The 21,261-nt window shown below is 35.5% G+C and overlaps 1 protein-coding gene across 1 annotated transcript; it reads right to left on the reverse strand.

Annotated features, from left to right (window-relative positions):
* Window positions 1-2,088, reverse strand: LOC140872170 (late embryogenesis abundant protein At5g17165-like). Its single transcript, XM_073274953.1, has 2 exons — window positions 1,853-2,088; window positions 1-441 (listed from the first exon to the last, which is right to left on the reverse strand). The coding sequence occupies exons 1-2, from the start codon at window positions 1,948-1,950 to the stop codon at window positions 156-158; spliced, it is 384 nt and encodes a 127-aa protein (XP_073131054.1). The 5' UTR covers window positions 1,951-2,088; the 3' UTR covers window positions 1-155.
* Window positions 2,089-21,261: the final 19,173 nt, after the last annotated feature.

Consider the following 21,261-nt stretch of genomic DNA (forward strand, 5'->3'; position numbering starts at 1 on the left):
TCAAATGAAGAAAGCTTCGATTGCATAACGAAGCTTATACAATGTTTTATTCTTCTCTCTATTCACATAAAACACACACACACAACATAATAGCAATAACAATAATATTCATAATCTGGCGATTCTCTTTCGGTTCTTAAAGAGTGTCTGCTTGCTCAAGGTTGGAAAACAGGCTTGTCTAAGTCCTCAGAATGGCGGAAGAAGGCTTTCTGCTCCAACACAGAGTTTGTGTTAGCACCCAGTCCGAATCCGGTCGAGTTTTCCGCCGCAGAAGTATTCTGATCCACCGCAGGGCCGAACACCCCTGTTTGAGGGTGGGGAGCCCAGTATTCCTCTGGTTGGGGTGGGATTAGATCATCTGGGACCACCGTCGCATGGGAACGCTCCGGGATCAGCTCCTCCTGGTTCTTCTCATACACCGAATCGTGCACACGCCTATTCCTGGCATCAATTCAGTGCTATACATGTTGAGTAATCTATATACCCCAAGATTATTACTCGATGAACCATAACATGACCACAAAGACCTATAAAAAGAGATCCAGATCGCGCGACACAATCGTATCATTAATTACCACGCACGATAAATCTTATTCTCATATACATTAATCGATTACCCAACATCTAGGTAACTCGTTGACATAGAAAATTTTAAATGTGATCTCCCCAACTACATACCTCCACTTCAAATGGTACGAATGAATTTGTGGTAAATTCAAATATGAACATAGATGTTCCAAATACAGACCCATTACAGAATGTCAACTTAACTTATTATTTTTTTTCCGAATAAAATAAATAATCAATGAATGATGTCTGATGAGGCCCTAAACCATGCCAATCTTGCAACGGTGGTTGTTGAGACCATCCAGACAAAATTTTGACCAACATGGAAATCATGCCTAACAAACTCTGTGCCATGGCATGCATTATACATGTATTTTACCATAGATGAGAAATGTATAGTGTCATATATTCATAATATTAAATTCCCAAAATCACCATATCATCCTTAAATCTTAAAAAATCAAATAAAACAAAACACCATAAAAAGTGACAAAAACCATCCTACTCAAAACATAAGTATAATATTATCAAATAATCTCTTAGCACACTCTAAAAAAATTAGAGCTCGTTTGCTTTCCATAGACTTTTTCTAAAACAAGTACTTTTTAAGATCTAATTTTGGGCTTTTGAAAAAGTTCTATTTTTTTAAGTAAAATAAGTGCTTTTTAAAGAACTAAAAAGCCAATCAAAACACATTACAAATCAGAAAAACACTTTTTTTTTTTTTTTTACTTTTGATACCAGAGGGGCCTTAATCAATTAGGGTAAAACGAGATCAGAATTCTGTTCAAAGGGTAAAATTAAATGAGAATGCTCGTGGACGAGATGTAGGTAGTACTAGTACCTCACGATACATCCAATGGTCCAATTATCATTTGGCTATGCTAACATGGACTAGATGGAGAAATCGTGGCAGGCTTGTCTAGTTCCCCACTACGGGCAAGTGATCAAATCATAAATACCAATAAATTTTGTCGCAGCCTAATTAATCATATCTTTTAAGTGTTATCATTAATGCTTAAACAGTAGTTTTCAAAGATATGGACTCAACCTACTTATTGGATCCCCATCTTTTTTATGGGCCCCAAGTGTCGTAAATCATCATCTTCCCTTTCAAATTTTACCAATAGCTCACCAAACCACTTTTATATATATCTCTAAATTTCAGACCAGAACCATGAAATGTGTATGATTGAAAAGGGGAAAATGCGATAAAGGTGAAAAATATATATATATATATAGCAAGAAATTACTTGAAAACAGAAAATCAGGCATGGGAACGCACCTGTGTGAGGAAGAAGGAAGGATGGAAGGAGAACGAATCTGCGGAACGAATCGTCTTCCGAGGGTGGCCAATTTGAGAGACTGCGGATTCACTGCCATACAAGTCTGATTTCTGAGCAGAGACCGAGAAAATTATGTATGCAACTGTATATGTACGAATAAAATCAGAGGGGTGACGATTCTATTTATAGGGTGGGTCATTTGACGGTAACCGTCATACTTAACGGATAATTCATGACGCCGTGAACGTCAAATTTTATTTTATTTTTTTGAGTTCTGTCAAATGGAATGCAATACCATAAAATCAACTTTTTCTACGAGTATTTGTAGTCTCAAAAAAAATAATTATGAATTTTTTTAATGCGTGTAAGAAAAAATATTGGCACTCTCGTAATATTCCCCTCATTTAGAGGGACGATTTTGCATAACGGGGTGACATGCATTTTTTTTTTTTTAAGGTTTTCCAGTTAATTTTTTTCAAAACTTTTATTTGATTTAACTTAGATTATGGGAGGTTATGCTCTTCCGTTGAACGATATTTTTTTTTACAATATATTCTATTATTATGCCTTCTTTTGGAAAAAATATGTTTTTGATCTTGTCATTTTGTTACTTTACATTTTTACTCTTCTGTATTAGTATATAAGGACAAACAATTTTTTCCTTTTTTTTTGTGCAATATGAAAAGAAAGACCATGATTCCGAAGATAAAGTTATAAATCATTATTAAAATACATTGGTCAAAGATTATATATTAAACGATAATTTTAGGAGAAAAAAAAGAGAAAGATGAAATTTTTTATTAATTGAAAGCAAACAAATATCGATATTTTGTTAGAAATATTATTATTAAAATGAAGGGCCTTTTTTTTTACTCCGCATTTTAGTGAGAAATGACAAAGAGCAGATTTTACGACACTACGGCCCCGTTTGGATTTGGTATACATTTTTTAAAAAAATCACTTTTTTAAGCTATAATTTTTTGCTTTTGAAAAAGCTCTAATTTTGACTTAAATTAAATACTTTTTTAATCAACCAAACACCTTGTTAATTGAAAAATATTTAAAAAAGTGTTTTTTTAGCCTGACTTTTGAAACCAAGGTGATGTTACTGTTTTTAACGTGGGTCGGCAACCGATAGTACGAGGACCAAGATATGTGTGAAATGACGATCGTATCCCTCGTAAGATCTGGCTTTACACAATGCGACACGTGTCAGCTATCCCATCGAAACCCAAATCCACGGATTACAAATTTGCAACCATATCGAATAAGGATAAGGGAATAGTAATATAATAATAATTTAATAATACATCGTATGTTTATATGTGTCAGACTAAGGTTGCTGAGTTGGATCTTCCGTGTCGTATTAAATATTAATGATGTCCCAAACTTTTCTGTGTGTGGGAACAAATTTGTTATAATTTTATTCTCGAATGCAATATTTTATTTTAAATTTGAGATTTTGATATTGTATGAACCAGAATTTTTTTTTTTTAAATAATTAGATGAATCAATTTTTTTAGACGAATCTTTCCCGAAATGCACCTTTTCTTGGGAGTTTGTCACATAAGAACTCTAAAGTTAAATGTGTTTGATTTGGGGCGATTATAGGATGAGTAACCTTCTTGATAAGTTTCTCAGTATGCATATCAGTGAGTACATAAGTAAGCTAAAAAGATCCGTCTTAGTACAGTGAGAGTAGTTGTTGAATTTGGGCGTTACAATATAATAACATCTATATTATCTATATTGCATATATCTATACTATACTGTGTGTATTATAAGTATAAATAATAATAATTAAAATATATTAAAATTACAATCCGTTACTGGTGAAGTTTAAATGAAAATTACAATTGTTTTCTCATCTATATATATATAATATATTACTTTCTTCGTCCCAATTATATTGTCAATGTTTTTTTTATTTGTCCCAAATATATAGTCATATATCATATTTAGTAATATTTTTTTACACTTCTTTACTAATATACCCCTATTAACTACACCTTGAAAATTGTGCAATTATTTTTTAATACATTAAATAAGGATAAAATGGGAAGTTTATATAAAATTTGTTTTCCCAATAAATTTTTCTTAATCTGTGTGAAAAATAAAATAGGACTATGTAATCGGGACGGAGGGAGTAATAAGATTAAGGATTTTAGGGTCATTATCGTTAACATATCTTATCTATCTTTTAAAGTTTTAAATTACTAAATATTATTTTATAGTTGTCTAAACTTTTGAATATTTAAGTCATGATGTCTATCTTAAATTAACACGAAAGTTAATTAACACAATTTTGTTGTATATGTAGTGACTCGTCCCAAATCACCTACCAAATAATCTTATAACATGCAATTAACTTTAATAAAACATAAATCAGATAAACAACGGAAAACTTAATCATAGTTATATAACCCCATTGGAGAAGCCTGTAAATACCAAATATTATACAAGCATATCGAAATCAAAGTAATAAAACCCAAAAAGCACATGGTCCATGATCGCCACTCCTGATAGTTCATGTCATCTCAGCGATTACTCTCGATGGGTCCATCCAACCTAAGGCTTTCCCCGTGAAATGGGGCGTCCAAGACAAAAAACTGAGGGCGTCATCCTTGAAAATGCTCAATACGAGATTATGATTATACAAGTCAATGCAAGTGAACGAGATACCAATGGTCGAGATCAAGATATTCTGCCCAATCAGATGGCGTCATGTCATGTAGCATTCTGTGTCGTCATTCGGAAGGTGGCTCCCACACCATAAAAGCTGTGGATAATGGTGACCTAACTACGTACTAACGATTTCGATCGTCCATGATATTTGTGTTTTTGTTGCATATTTTAATATCATTCTGTTGTTGTTTTGCATGCATTTATATATATGTTTTAATTAAGTATTTTGTTCATATTTCATGCATAATATCTACATTACATGTTTTCGGGTTTATTGTGTAAGAAAAGACATTTTAAAGATAAATTGGACCAGAAGTTTTCTCGCTCGATCTGCAGCATTTCACCGATTGAACGAGAGGAGCAGTCCACTCAAAGAAATAGGGGCTGAGGTTCCCCGCTACGAGCTATCACAAAGGTGTAAGCTCAAAATGATATGTACGGAGCATAATATTCTTAACATAAGATAATGCACATAAAAACATGTCATATAAATTTCAACACATAGAAAATGCATACTAAACCAAGATATCTCGGATAGTATTTTCATAATTCTATAAAGCAAGCCTAGAAAACACCAGGTCTAAGGTCCAAGTCTAAGTCAAGTGAATACCATATTACTATTACTTAACTAAAAGTTGTAACTAAGCTAATAGTTACTCCCAAAAGCTACTAAGAGTCCAGACTTGTACCTACGTCTGTCGTCATCTCACTATTGAAGGCTCCAAACTCAGGCACAACTCCACTACGACGTCCGAAGCGTCTCATTATCACCCGACCCTCGAGCATATGACTAAGATCATTCAAAACACACCAAAACCGAGACTCACACACACATTTCACAATTAAAAATATGAAATCCGATGGCTTATTTATAGGAAAAGTTCGTAAGGTCCAATCTCGTATATCTTGACATATATCTGGACACCTGTCTTCGGAAGATCCGAACCTTAATTTGGAAGCTCATATCATTTTCGGACGGTCTGATCACATACTTTGGATGCTCCGATATCACATGCATCTCATGTGTCAATGGCACTTTGACTCCTCACTGGCTCCCGCTGTTCGGACGTTTCGATCTTCTTTGGATAGTCCGATCTTGTCATTTATCAACCATTTTTTGACACCGCATTTGTGGGCGTGCCTGCTGGAGTTAAGAAGGTCCGAACTATCCCTCTGTTTTTGAAACCATTTCCGGATGTTCCAGAGTTGATTTGTAAGTTATTTTTCATTTACAATGACCCTTTAATCATGTTTTACTATTAATTTCACAAAACAAATCTCGGATCACTACTGTATAAATAGGCATGCATATAAAATTTAGACTTTTGAATATTTAATACATCATATCATCCTAAAATTAATATTAAAAAATTATGTATATGCATGTATTACGTGCAAATGATACTAGTATATTATTAAAAGAGCAGGTATCTTATAAGAAGGTCTTGCGTATTATTATACGTGAGACGGGTCAATCTCGCTCATATTTATAATCAAAAGTAATATTTTTTTGAATAAAAATAGTACTTTTCAATTGTTGATCCGAATAAAAGATTTGAGTCACAAAATTGACTTGTATCACCGTTTAACATGAGTTTTTGTGTAAAATATGATAAACTTAGACAAACTAAATTTTGTATATAATCATGTTCTTTCGAAAGTTTTTTAAATTTATACAAATTCTTATTTATATTTATCTATATCTTACTATCTTATTATGGTAGAGACTCTCTAATTAACTAAATCTCAATTAATTGGTGAAGTTTGAGATGAAATTACGATTATATCCTAACTTAATTCCCAACAAAATCAAAATTATTAGACAAATTAGTCATTTTATATGGTCTCCTCTTTTTTTAGCCATTATACACAAGCTTATTTACCAAAAATGTAGTGACACGTCCCAAAATCACTAACAAATCAAAGCTTAAGCATGCAAATTAACTTAAACACAACAATCAATTAAAAAAACGGAAACTTAATAATTCAATTAAAACTACCGACATAAATACAACCGGCCCAAAACGATTATCAATAAATGTTATAGAACCCAATCGAAGTAATACTAAAACTCCACAAAAGCAAACCTGGTACAGTACAATCCACCATGTTGATGTTTCTCAACGACCGCTACCTTCCGGTTCGTCCAACCTAAGTCCTGCCCCGTAGAATGGAGTGTCCAGAATCAAAACCAAGTACATGAGCTAACAACGCTCAGTACGAAAGTATGAGTATACACATGCTATGAATGCTAAATGCAAATGAACGGGTACCGGGAACCTATCACGATATAAACTTTTGCTCAACAAATGGTGTCATGGTATGTAACACACTGAGCCGTTGCATCAAGAGGTACTCCCATATCATAAGGCTGCGTTTGATATCCCTGATTAGGACAAATAAATTTATTTGTCATGCGTTTGGTATGATTTTTTTATGAATTTGGGAATACCAAGGGCCCGTCATTATGGCACAGTACCATTTGGAAAATTCCATACTATAATCTACTCTATACCCCTTGTATTAATAAGCCTAACTTGTACAGTGCGATAGATTACCCTTCATTGGACAATTCTACCATTCGCCCTACAAAAGAAATTTGACATTCCCCAAACTAGTCATTTCTCCATGGCGGCCGTAGCTATGTTCTTCGTGAAGGTATGACACTCGTCCCCTTCCGTTTCGGAATGAACATCTTTTAAACGATAGATCTTATGTCTCTGCGAAGTCCTACATATGCGTGCTGTTCTTTCGAATGTGCGATGAAAACTGAAGATCGAAGCTAGTGGTGTGATCGCGTTTGAAAAATAGAACGGGAAAACAAATAAAGATGTCGATACATGGAGAAATTATTTGGTAACCATGATGTGTGTTACACGATTTAGAAGGCAAAAAAATACGAAGGCACACAAACTGGATCTCAATTTTAAGGTTCACATATCTTCAAAAAATTTGAAAAATACCTACCAGTACTTGAACAATAGATGTATGAAATATGTTCGGAGATGATCTCTTCACGACCCAGATGTAAGATTTCTTTCAATGGATTCGTCTTCACTTAATTGTGGAATTCGGGATTTTGTCGGGAGAGCTTTAGAAGCCATGACTGATAGAGATATGGGTTCTCTTTTGTGTCATGTGAAGGTTGACTATTCAACAGGGGTAAAATGGTCAAACAAATATTGGACACACTTTTATTCCCACATCAATATATACTACCAAACAAAAAAAATAAGATTATCATTACTTAAAATTTATCCTTTACTTTCTCATTAATAGTCCGCAATATTATTAATCTCATCACACCTACCAAACTTATCCTAAGAAATAAGTGGAATATCCGGACCCAAATCCATGACATCCATCCACAAAAACCTTGGGGCTGAGCAAACCCCTCTACAGGTAATATCTAGAGCCGTCAATTTGGATTAGGTCAGCCCTGCCATATAATTTAAGTGGGTTGGGTTGAAAAATTTCAATTCAACTAAAGGCGGGCCAACCCACGTGGGTCGCGGGCCTAGGCGAGCCAACCCGCGGCAGGCCTGATTTTTTATTTTATTTTTTTACATTTATGGTGATATATACATGTATTTTTTTAATGAAATTTGCGATTTCTATTGTATTAATTATTTTATATAAAATTTACACGTGTGAAATCAATAATTAGAAATTTTATTAATATGTTTCTATTAATATTTATTTATAAAATGAAATTTATAATTAATTATAATGATTTTTATTTTTATTTTTTTTATTTGTAATGAGTCAACCCGCGTGCCGGCCCGCTTAACCCGCAGCTCACTTTGGGTTGGGTTGGGTTGAGGATTTTCAGCCCGCCGGGATGGTGGTCCGGCCCGCCCTTGACCCACCAAATGGTGGGTTTTTTGTGGGCCGCCCCGCCGTGGGTTGGACCATCTGACATCTCTAGTAATATTAAGGTGTAGGCTCAACGTGATAATACATGCAACATAATAATCATGACATAATAAATGTACATAAGTCATGTCATATAAACCATGCAAACATAAAACATGCATACTCAACCAGAATATCTCTAATAATACGTTTGCACCTCAGAATAAGCAACATAGAGATACTGACTCTCTAGTCCAAGCCTATAAGCAGACAATCACCGTATCACTAAACATTTACTAAAAACGTCAACTAGACTAATAACTACTCACTGAATCTAATCAGAGTCTAGCGATATACATGCGTCTGTAGTCAGCTCTTTGGCAACGATGACCTCAAAACCTAGGCACAACTTCGCTACGATCCCGGCAGCTTCGTCACCTCCTAGCCCCCGAATACGTCTCCCAAAAACCCTTAAATCTAACTAGAAACGAAAGAGGATCTGAAGGAATGAGTGAAGAAAAATGAAGCTCTCGATCTCTATTTATAGACCACGATCGAAACTTTCGATCCCTAGTTCGGAGCTCCCAAACGCGCTTCAAAACTACCGATATTCCTTCCGAATTCCCTCTACCAAACGAGTATCTCTGATTGGACAACATACTGCTACCGACACAGTTCAGATCTGCCGAACTCTAGTTCGAAACTTTCGAACTCTCTCAAGTCCAAACACCCAATCAAAACTCATACCCTGTCTGACTGACACAAGATCAGAGCTTCCGAACTTTCTCAAGTCCAATCACTCAATTTCTGACTCTAGTTTCTATGATAGTCATATTGAGAAGTGCAGTTGGAAGAGATATAGAATTGTGGGGTGGGGAGAAGTTCGCATGGTTGGGAGAACTATTGAAAAAGTGCTTAGATTATTTGTAGAATTTAAGTAGTGTGGACAATTTTATGTTTTTGATGAGTGCTAGAAATTTGAATTTGTGGATCAATCTAAAGTCAGAAACTCGGATGATATATATCACCCAATCAAAACTCATACTTTGTCCGATTTTCAACTCCTCAAACTCAAATGAGGATCTCTTAATCATGTTTAGGCAATATATTAACTCAATTAAGAGTCGGGCTACTACAATGACACTCAATATTTTTGTTTGTATTTTTAAATTTTTAGATTAGATAGTTATCACGCTTAAAATTTTTAATATTTAATTCATCATATGAGTTCTCAAAATAACATGAAAATAAATCTAGCATAAAAAAAATTTATGTATAAACACGCTAGTATATCATTAAATTTATAGATATCATTACTAATAAAAAACTAAAAAATTAATAATAAGCGTTCCAATTATATATTATGTATGCATTCATCCTGTGCACCAGGACATGATATTAAACAAAAATACACATTTTACTTCCTCTCGTGTATCCCCCTATTTTGAAAGATAATCGGGTTTGAGTTGAGTTGTAGACTATTTAGGTGGTTATTATTATTATTATTATTATTATTATTATTATTATTATTATTATTATTATTATTATTATTATTATTTAATTTTTATTTTTTTAATTTTTATTTTTTTTTTTACTGGTATTTTGAGCAGACGTTATGGAAGCGTAGGAAATAAAGATGAGTATTGAGTATCTCAAATAAAATATTTTCAAAAATTTCAAATTGCATATTTCATCATTGTTTCATAGTCACATCAGTTAATTCACATATGTACGGCATATGGAGCTTTTCATTCATTCAAGTGATTAAGATAATAATTTTTGAATGAGACTTTGACAAGTGGAGGAAAGATATGACTTTTAATTAACTCAATAAATTCAAGAAACAAAACTATTTTTTAATTTAAATTTAAACAAATAAAAAGATAGACTCGTTTTGTAAGGCCCGAAAATATTAAGTAATTACGGAATTTGATATTTAAATTCCAAATATGAGAAAATATTAATGTGAGAATTTACGGAAGTAGTGATTTAAATTTCGGGTCGAAAATATTTAATTTGAGGATTTACGGATTTTAAGATTTTAATATCCGAAATTCTTAAATTAAAAGATTAGAATATTTGAATTTATTATTTATGGGATTTAAGATTTAAACTATGAATTTGAGTATTAAAAAGGATTCAAGTAGAAGCAAAAGATTGAAGAAGGACCACATTGCAATTTCACAAAAGTTGAGGGACCAAAAAGCAATTAATGCATGCAAGTGGCATTATATAGATTTTTATACATGGAAAACGTGTATATCACCTTCCTTGTCAGATTTATACGTGAGAAATCAGAAAGAAGAAGTTCAGGGTCGATTATTTCACTTTGAAGCTTGGCTCTTTTGATCCGCCCGGTAGAATTTTCCGATTGATAGTATATTTGCGATCACAGCTCCGAGTGCTACGTTTTAACGTAAATTTTATGAAATTCTACCATGTTTGAATTTTAAGATATTGTTAGAATTAAGATTTGGTTGTATAAACATATTTTAGTATATACGACGATAGCATATCTAAGACAGATCGAGAAAAGATCGTCGTTTGGACATGTTTTCGATTTTTGAAAGAATTGTTGAAATTCTGAAAATATGGGGCTGTATATTTCGAAATTATATTGTGGAATTGGTGATGATATAGTGTTGAGATGGTGGTATTAATGATACTTATTTTTTTAGAATTGCCGGTTTCGAACCGTTATGCCGCCGATTTGAATTATGGTTATTGGATCCATTGGAGAAGTTTAATGAGTCTAAATAAGATTGAAATGATATTGAAAAGATGATATTGAGTTGTATATCAATGCATTTCACATTTGAATTGCAAGAAATCGATTTCGAGTCGGTTAGCCTTTGAACCGAGAAAGACTGAAGAAGGTTTGAAACTAGTTTGCCTTGAATGATTGTAATGATTTGAGCAGATTTTGATAGAAGTTCTTTGAAGTCATTTGTCCAGACTTGGATCATCTAATACTCGAGATCGAAAGGTATGATTAGACATTAGATATTATGAAAAGAACAACTCGAGATCGTTTTGATTATCGAGTTTCCTAAAATCACATACGTATCTGTTTAAGTGCTTTTATGTGATTTACTTGTTATTGTTGCCTTGAATGATTATTGAATTGTGTGTTCAAAATGTTTATCAGTATATGTATGATTTAATGTATCAATATTATGTTGCATTCATCTTGAACCCTACCTCGAAAAGCATAGAGGACTGATTGGCCTAGATTGCGAAATGACGTTTGGAGGGCTATAGGTGAGTGACACGGAATGTAGATTTACTTTCAGAGCTATAAGACTCACTATAATTGCACCAAAGTCAGGGGAATTGAGATATTTAACGCCACCTCGATTGGGTAAGTTGGTGGTCGGTTAAAGATTTTATTCCCCGGGATCCCAAGAGCTAAGATTTGTTGCTGTCAGACTTGATAACCTATTCCTTGAAACATGCATTACATTTATGCATTAACCTAGAGAGTTCTATGATTTAAAATATGCAGTTATAAATGCTAGCGTGCTATTATATGTCATTCAAGATATGATTGTGTTTATATATTGTTGTTAATGAACAATTATGCTTTAAGAAGTTAAGAATTGATTATGCTTTCATGATTTACATGTTATTACATGTTTTGATGATTTAAGATTGTTATAGCATATAGAGTCAATATGCTTAAATGATGTATATGCATGTCGTTCATACTACGATTTATTCTCACCAGAGTTATCCGGCTGTTGCTTTGTTTGTATGTGTGCATTGCATCAGGTTTGGGCATGAGCGAGTCAGATGTGGCTTGGATAGCTCGAGATTGAGAAATTTAGCACGTGGTGACTCGGGTTTAAAAAGTAGATTGTGCTGATAACCTTGTGATCTTGAAGCATTAGAATGGTTTGAGAACTTAGATCTAGACTTGATCTTGTTATATTGTACTTCGCAAACATGTATAAGATGTTTATACTTTAAGAAGCATGCTCTACTTTGTTTCTTGTATAAAGATCATTTTAGATTTGATTTGAGATGATTAAATGTTGGTACACATCAGAAATGCATGAGACAGCTCTATTTAACATGCTAGTAACTTTGAACTTGTTGTAGTCTTTGGTAATTTTTGTAAATTTCTGCACCGACCCATCTTGGGAGAATGTTCATAACCTTTTACTGGAAATTTTGATTAGAGTGAGGTTGGCGGCATTGGAAATATAAGACAGAGATCTACATCTTTTATGTTGAGCATGTTTCGAAATTATGTGTGCATGTGTTCGGCCAGAGCTGCTCTCTCTCGAGCGCATGTAGAGGGCGCTCGAGCGAGCCACCTTGTGTAGAAAAAAAAAATTAGTTGTTTGATTCTTGTGTATACTTGTGCACATTATTATTGATGATGTTTAATAATGGAGATTAGCACCCGAGGTCCCCACAACAGGTGGTATCAGTGCATAAAGTCTTGAACTAAGATAGAAGTTGAGCGGGGTTGATTGAGTCGCATGCATTTATAGTATTGCATGATTATGATTTACTTGATTTAAAGAATTGTATGCGAATATGATTTCTTGTTTAAAAACTGCTTGCTTTACTGATATGAGAATTACATGCTTCTATGCTGATACGTATGCTTGATTTATTGAATTCAGTAGAATAAGTGAATTCGTTGTAAGCATGTAATATGTGAAAAAACATGAGAATTTGCAAGCATGGGTTAGATTAAGAAGCATGAGATTATATGTTGTATACTGAATTGTATTTTATAATCTCTGCATTATATTTTGCTTCTGTTATCGAATAAGACAGATTGTGCAGATAGCATGAGAACCTCAGACAGAACAAAACAGTGTTGAGGTAAGGTTTTGAGCCGATCGATATGATGATTGCCCTGTTGAGTATGTTAGTTGAACAACTCTAGAGCTATTAATCACCAACTCAAAAAGATACAGAATATGCTATGTCTAGAAAGGAGTTGATTTGAAAAGCTGGATCAGTTGTTCAAGTGAAGAATATTCAGCTGAACATATAACCAGCCTGATTTTATATTAACTCCATGTCTTAGCAAGAAGTTGGTAAATTTGCCAGAAGAACTTATGGAAGAGCAGACGTATTGAAATGGTTTGGCAGGTAAGTAAACATAATTGTGTCTTTCTCTATGTACTAGAAGACATGGAAAAGCAAAACGTGCCAAACAGAAGCATATCAACTTGAATGACTTGATTGAAGCCAGAGATAGAATAAAGAATCTACAAACCGATTGTATAAAGCAGAGTAGAATTTTATTCACGCCTTTGTAATTGTGAAAAACTATGATCATCACCTCCACTACAACTTCTATAGCAGTATAGTTATGAAGCAAGAGATAGTGACAACAACAGCAAAGATAGATTCAGCCTAAACGCCAGCAGATGAAGAAATATAAGCATAGCTCCCCTAGCTAAAACAGATCAAGAGAAAATTTGAATGGCAGATAATCTCATAGGCACTAAGCGAGTACAGAATATTGGACTCAAGTTGTATCAGATAAGAATATTGCAAGTAAGTGAGTTACTTCTAGTTAACCTGCTTATATATTGATTGCATGGCATACATTCATAGATCAGTGATTTGTTATGCTACAATCCTTATCTGATGAGCCTTTATTAATAGTATTTGCTGAGATTTTGCCTTTGAGTAGATGGAATGCATTTATAAGATTAGTCAGAAAAGATACAAGACAGATTTGAGGAAATAAGATTGAATTCAATAATTAAAAATTTAGGGTACTAAGCTAGCATGCATTATCGATATTAATGCAATACCTGCAGTGATTCAGTTAGATCAGCAATAGAAATGACTAAAGATTTATGATATGAGTTTTAGACAGTACAATTCCTTTTATTCGGTACTGGTTATATCAAGATGAACGTATAAGAATGTCGAAAGAATTCTAGTCGATGTACTGCATTAGTATCGAACTAACCTAGAATTGACAGATTGTCAGTGGTTCGATTCAACAGCACTTATTCAGATGAAAGAGTCCGAACTTTCTACGAAATGAAAGAAGTTTGAGATAGAGTGGTGTTTAGTACGAAGGTCTTATGACAACTCGTATAGAAGAGCACTACTTAAAATGAAGAACTCCAGAAATAGCTAGAATAGTACGTAGAGAAGAATTATCCTAGTACCGACATAATGCTTATTAATTCAAGTTAAGGCAAAAAGATGATATTCGACAGTTGTCTATTGAGAATTAATAGATAAACTCATATCAATAGAACATAAGAAAAATCAGTTACAGTTGAGCTTTCTCTTCAATTTTGCTGAAGCTATTACATTATAGAAATCATGATTCTTGAATCTCTTGATATCGATTATGAGGTTTTTGTATTCGACCTCGATCGATCTTGATTGACTCTTATTTATTTGCTAGAGTTTGATTTCATTCACTTTTTTTAGTTTTATGATGCAAGTGAGTTGGTATCACTTTGTCATCCAGAATTACACATTTCTTTGAGTCGAGATTCGAGAATTGTTGATCATTTAATGTATATATTCAGTATAATTTGAAGTTTTTGGCTCGTAATTGATAAAAATTTGGATAAAGAGTACCAGAAAGATTTATGGATTGATTGCATGATTTTTCATTCAGTAAGAAATAGAAAGAAGAAATTAGATGAATGCTTGATCGATTGAGTACAGATCTGTGTTTTTGTATTTGAGTTTCTAGATAGATACTCAAACAATCAGAATTGTTGCAATCCAGCTAAGCTAGATTAGTTTGGAAAGATTAAAGCAACATTGATATGAGATCAAGCAATGAAAATTCGATTGAGAATGCTAGATTCAGATATGTGACAAGAAATCAGATCAGAGTAGATGGATTATGAAGTAAATAAGTAGTTTGCTTATGTCAGATATTTCAGAAATGGAATATCAGATTTTGAAAGAGGCATACTACAACAGATTTCATATCCATCCAGTTATTTTAAATTGTATGAATTACTTGGAAAGGAGTATTGGTGAAAGAAAATGAAAGAAGATACGACATAATTGAAATTACCAATACTAAATTTCCAGTACAAGAAGCTGAAAAGAAGAGACAAAGTGGTATATGTAACATATTAGTTACTTAAGAGCTGAAATAAGATCAACTTTTTGAAAGATTTTAGTTCGAAACTACTCAAATCGTCATGATTTTGCGATTTAGATTGTGGTAGATTTCGACATATTCAAGAATATGCTGTATTAGATGCGATACAAATATTGATGAGATAAGTGTTAAGAAATGAGTAATGTTATGAGATTACAGGAATTATTGAAGGCTATTGTCGAGATAGAGACTTTAGAGTTATTTGCTAGATTGTGGCACTGATTGTCAGATGTTCTGAGTGTTTGGTTGTATGAGATTTCATTATACCATTATTCGATCGATGGACTGTCAGATTTGACTATCCAGATTTTCGAGGATATACTCAGAACTATAGTACTAGATTCGGTACTAGTTGATTGATTATTTGTCACTTGATTACTAAAATTCCTGTGACAACTAGCTGATAGATATAGAGACACTATTTTATTTATCAGATGATAAGAAAAACAGAATTGTCTTTATATTGAAATGATATTTCAGAAGTATCAGCTTTCAGATCAGATATGATTCAAGAAAAGATAGAGAATGTGACGATTTATTCGAACAAAACAAGAACAAAGCATAATCAACAGAGATAGCAGAAGAATAACAGATAAAGATTTTGATCTGTGAACAGAATGATCTGCAAGAAAATTTGTGTTAGAGCATTATCCAATTCAGAGAGAGATTTCAGAAGTGAATCAATACTTGATTCTTGTGAGTATTTAATCTAGCTTATTGATTACTACTCATCAGATAGTCGAAATATGATCCATACGCGTAAGCTGACGAACATTAGCTAAAATATGTTATGTGAATTCAATCAGATGAAGCAGCTGGTAAGATAAACTAAGTAGTATAACCGATGCAAATTAGAGGAAGAGTAGCTCATCTATTCATTGACGCAGTGATTACAACTGTGAGACCCCGTTTCTAATCCACTAATCTCGAATAATTCAACAAAATCGAACAAGAAGAGCCGCAAAAAAAAACGAATCAAATTTTTTTTTTCTTTTAAACACGCGCGCCCGCGCCAACCTCAGGCACGCCTGCGCATGACACTCTGCCGACCACGTGCGCCCGCGCACAGCCCTCGGGCAGAAATCCCTTTTGCTGCACAATGAGGCGCGCCCGCGCGTGCCTATCGGGTTGCTGAAACCTGGACAAGAAATATTAACTCCACAAGCTCAATACAACACTCCAAACAACCAAGGTTCCAACCATAGCTTAAACATGAAATCATGAGCTTGAAACACCAACAAAATGAGGTTAACAATACAAGTTCGAAGACATAATTCGATCGACTAATCAAAACAATACAAGTCCAAAAGGCACAGCCCTAGGACACACGGTGTCTCACTTCTATCATTCTCACCCCGAGCTAACCCAAACGACTCGGTCCTGCTCCTGATCCTCTTGTTGCCAAGTACACATACAAACAAAGACAACAGCTGGATAAACCGGTTAGAAATATAATTTCTAAGTAAAAGAGACAGGCATGCAATATCAGATAAACATCTCATAACGAAAAGTATCAAACAATAACAATTCAAAATGAGAATGAATGTATGCATGACTTAAAAACTCGGGATTATCAATTCAGATAATCAAAATATCGATCGGTACTCGGTTGGGATCTCGGGGTCAAGTCATTACAACAACACACCTACACACCTTTTCGGAGTGGATGTCGCACAACTCAAACCCCTAGACTTCAGAGCAACTATAAGAAGTATTCTGGCACTTGAAAAAACTCGAAATCCAAAGCCACTTCAATATAGCTTCCTAAAACGTCTATCTTCAAAACGAATCGAATAATCGGCTCAATATGAATGCAAGTGTAAACAATTAATCAATCAAGTTCACACAAGCAATTAACATGCAATATGTGATTTTCAGGACTCGAGAATAAATCGAACTCGAGTATTCTACCCCATTCGTATCAATGTCGACTTTTACCTTTCAAGTCCGTCGAGGATTCAAATCTGAAAATAACAACGAACTCAAATAAATAATCAATCAAATCACAACAAATCGAAACAAGGAAAACTCAATCAATATACTGTCTTCGATTCTCAATTCGATCAACTCCCAAGTTCGATCCAAACCCGAAACTCCAATCCAAATCTGAAAATGAAGATTATACGGATTCAGTGTCAATCCAACAACTCAAACAAACCCGGAATTGAACCAAACAAACAACCGATAAACCAAAACTCGATTTCGACAGCATAACGGCTATAATCGGTCAAACAAAAAATCATCAACATCATCAAACCATTCTATACCATCCATATCAACTTCTCAACCAACAAATCAATCAAAATCCAACCAAAATACAATACCCCATTTTTGAAATATACCTCAAAAATCATATAAAATCCAAACTTCGTTCTTTTTCCAAACCGACTTCGAATACACGATCTAAGCTAACTTAATAACAACATACTCGAAGATTATCAAATTCTGACAACCCAACAAAAATCAAAGTTCGAATATCATAGCAAAACTTACGTCAGAATGAATCCCTCGTTGCAGTGATCGTGAAACTCAACTCGGAATAAAAATCTAACGGTCGGATCGAGCTAATCAGACGGAAGAAAAGCTTGAAGAAGCGTCTCCCATGGCTTCTCGCTTCAGTACGTACGAAAGGAGGAGGAGAGGAGAGGGTGAAGTGATGGTGAAGTGATGGGGAGAACAACTTGCATGAGATAATAATAAAATCCAACTTTTGCATTTCGGTCCCTGAAACTCCCAATTTAATTCGATTCAATCCCGGCTCAATAAATCTCTAAAATAATTAATAATCAATTCAGTTAATCACGAGAAATAATAATTTCAGGGCCTTACAATTCTCTCCCTCTAAGATTCGATTTCGTCCTCGAAATCTGACAGATCACAGACTGAAACAAGAAAGAACCATACTGAAAAAGAACTCACCTCAATCGAACAATTCTGGAAATCGCTGCCTCATATCATATTCGGTCTCCCAAGTTGCTTCTTCAACTCCGTGACAACTCCACTAAATCTTCACTAACGGAATCGACTTGTTTCTGAGTTGCTTCTCTTTTCTGTCGAGAATCTGAATCGGTCGCTCGAAGTAACTCAGAGTCTCATCAAGTTCGGCCTCGTCTGGCTGAAGAATGTGGGACGGATCCGGATGATATTTCCGCAACATCGAGACGTGAAACACATCGTGGATGCCTGAAAGAGACGGAGGAAGATCAATCCTATAGGCAAGATCGCCTATCTTCTCCAGAATTTCATACGGACCAATGAATCTCGGAGACAACTTTCCTCTTTTCCCGAATCTGACAGTGCCTCTAAATGGAGAAATCTTCAGAAACACACGGTCCCCCTGATAAAAAATAGTGATCTGCGTCTGACATTCGCGTACTTGGCCTGTCTATTTTGGGCTGTCTTCATCCTGATTCAAATCAACTTCACCTGCTCTGCCATGTCGCAAATCATATCTGGACCCAACTCAGGTGATTCTGAAATCTCATCCCAAAATAATGGAGATCTGCACTTCCTCTCGTACAAAGCTTCAAAAGGTGCCATGCCAATACTCGCTTGGAAGTTGTTATTGTACGAAAACTCCACTAGAGGCAAAGAATACTGCCAACCTGAGCCAAAGTCAAGTACTACCGCGCGATGCATATCCTCCAAAGTCTGGATCGTACGCTCGGACTGACCGTCGGTCTGAGGGTGATACGCTGTGCTCAAGTGCAAACCAGTACCCAATGCCCCCTGTAGACTGTGCCAAAAGTGAGAAGTAAACCTCGGATCTCTGTCTGATACTATCGACTTCGGCACGCCGTGCAATCTCACAACCTCTCTAACATAAAACTCGGCCATCTGATCGTGATGGTATGTCATACGGTATGGAATGAAACAAGCAGATTTCGTCAACCGGCCAATCACTACCCAAATCGCATCACAACCTCTGATTGAACGCGGTAGCTTCGTGACAAAATCCATAGAGATATGATCCCACTTTCAATCCGGGACAGGTAAACTGTGCAATAATCCACCTGGTTTCTTCCTCTCGGCTTTCACCTGTTGACAATTCAGACAACGGGACACAAACCTCGTGACATCTCCTTTCAACTGCTTCCACCAGAACTGAGTCTTCAAGTCGTTATACATCTTTCGCCCTCCAGGATGGACACTGAACCGACTAAAATGCGCCTCTCAAAGAATACGTTGTCTCAACTCAGAAACATCGGGCACGACAATACGGTTATTCACAAATAGCACTTCATCCCTGACCTGAAACTCTGACTGGTGACCTGATCTGACCCTCTTTATCGAACTTTGAATGCTCGGATTAGATCTCTGAGCCTCTCTAATCAACTGAAATAACTCTGGCTCGGCCTGAATCGCAAAAACTCTGATGGATCTCCTATCGGTCTCGAACTCCAAACCAGAAGTACAACAGTCTTCAATCAACTGAGAGACACCCCTCGTAGAAAGAGATAATGAACAAAGCTTCCGACTAAGAGCGTCTGCAGCTGCATTCGACTTTCCAGGGTAATACTTGATCTCACAGTCAAAATCCTTAAGCAAATCCATCCATCTCCTCTGTCTCATGCTCAGCTCGGACTGTGAAAACAAGTATTTCAGGCTCTTATGGTCAGAAAATATCTCAAATAACTCACCATAAAGATAATGGCGCCAGGTCCTCAAAGCAAACACAATCGCCGCAAGATCAAGGTCATGGATCGGATAACGAGTCTCGTGCGGCTTCAGCTGCCTCGAAGCATAAGCTATGACGTGCTTCTTCTGCATAAGAATGCATCCAAGACCACGGTGAGAAGCATCGCAGTACACGGAGAAACCTCCCGTACCTGATGGAATAGACAAGATCGGAGCGCTGATCAACCTCTTCTTCAGTTCAATGAAACTGGCCTTACAATCCTCGGACCAAACAAACGGTGCATTCTTCTGGGTCAACTGAGTAATCGGCTTTGCAATTGAAGAGAAACCCTCGATAAATCAGCGATAATACCCTGCTAAACCCATAAAGCTTAGGATCTCTGGCACTGATTTTGGTCTCGGAAAATTCATAACTGCCTCAATTAGGGGTGGGCAATCGGGTCGGGTTTTTCGGGTCTAACATTTGAGTTTCTTTCTTATTACATTAATCTGTAGGTTGTATCTATTTTTTCATTTTTTTTTTAAGCGGAAAACCGAAACCGAACCAAACCGAACCCGATTTAATCGGGTAACCGACTAGTCGGGTACCCGACCATCTCGGTTCGGTTTCGGGTAGTGTAAAACACTACCCGACTAATCGGGTACCCGACCCGAATAACCCGAAACCCGAAAAACCCGACCCGTGCCCACCCCTAGCCTCAATCTTATTAGGGTCAACAGAAATTCCATCTCCTGATACAATGTGGCCTAAGAAAACCACTCGGTCCAACCAGAACTCGCACTTCGATAGCTTAGCATACAACTGTTTGGCTCGCAAAGTCTGCAATACAATCCTCAAATGCTCGGCATGATCTGAACGGTTCTTCGAATAGATCAGAATATCGTCAATGAAGATAATAACGAACTCATCTAAATACCGCTGAAAGATACGATTCATCAGATCCATAAAAACTGCTGGAGCATTGGTCAAACCAAACGGCATGACTATGAACTCGAAATGCCCATATCTGGTTTTGAAAATTGTCTTAGGCACATCCTTGTCGCGAACTCTCAGCTGATGATACCCCGATCTCAGATCTATCTTCGAATACACTGAAGAACCCTGCAGTTGAT

Source organism: Henckelia pumila, unplaced genomic scaffold (assembly GCF_033568475.1).
Source record: "Henckelia pumila isolate YLH828 unplaced genomic scaffold, ASM3356847v2 CTG_461:::fragment_3, whole genome shotgun sequence".
In the NCBI taxonomy this organism is placed as follows: domain Eukaryota; kingdom Viridiplantae; phylum Streptophyta; class Magnoliopsida; order Lamiales; family Gesneriaceae; genus Henckelia; species Henckelia pumila.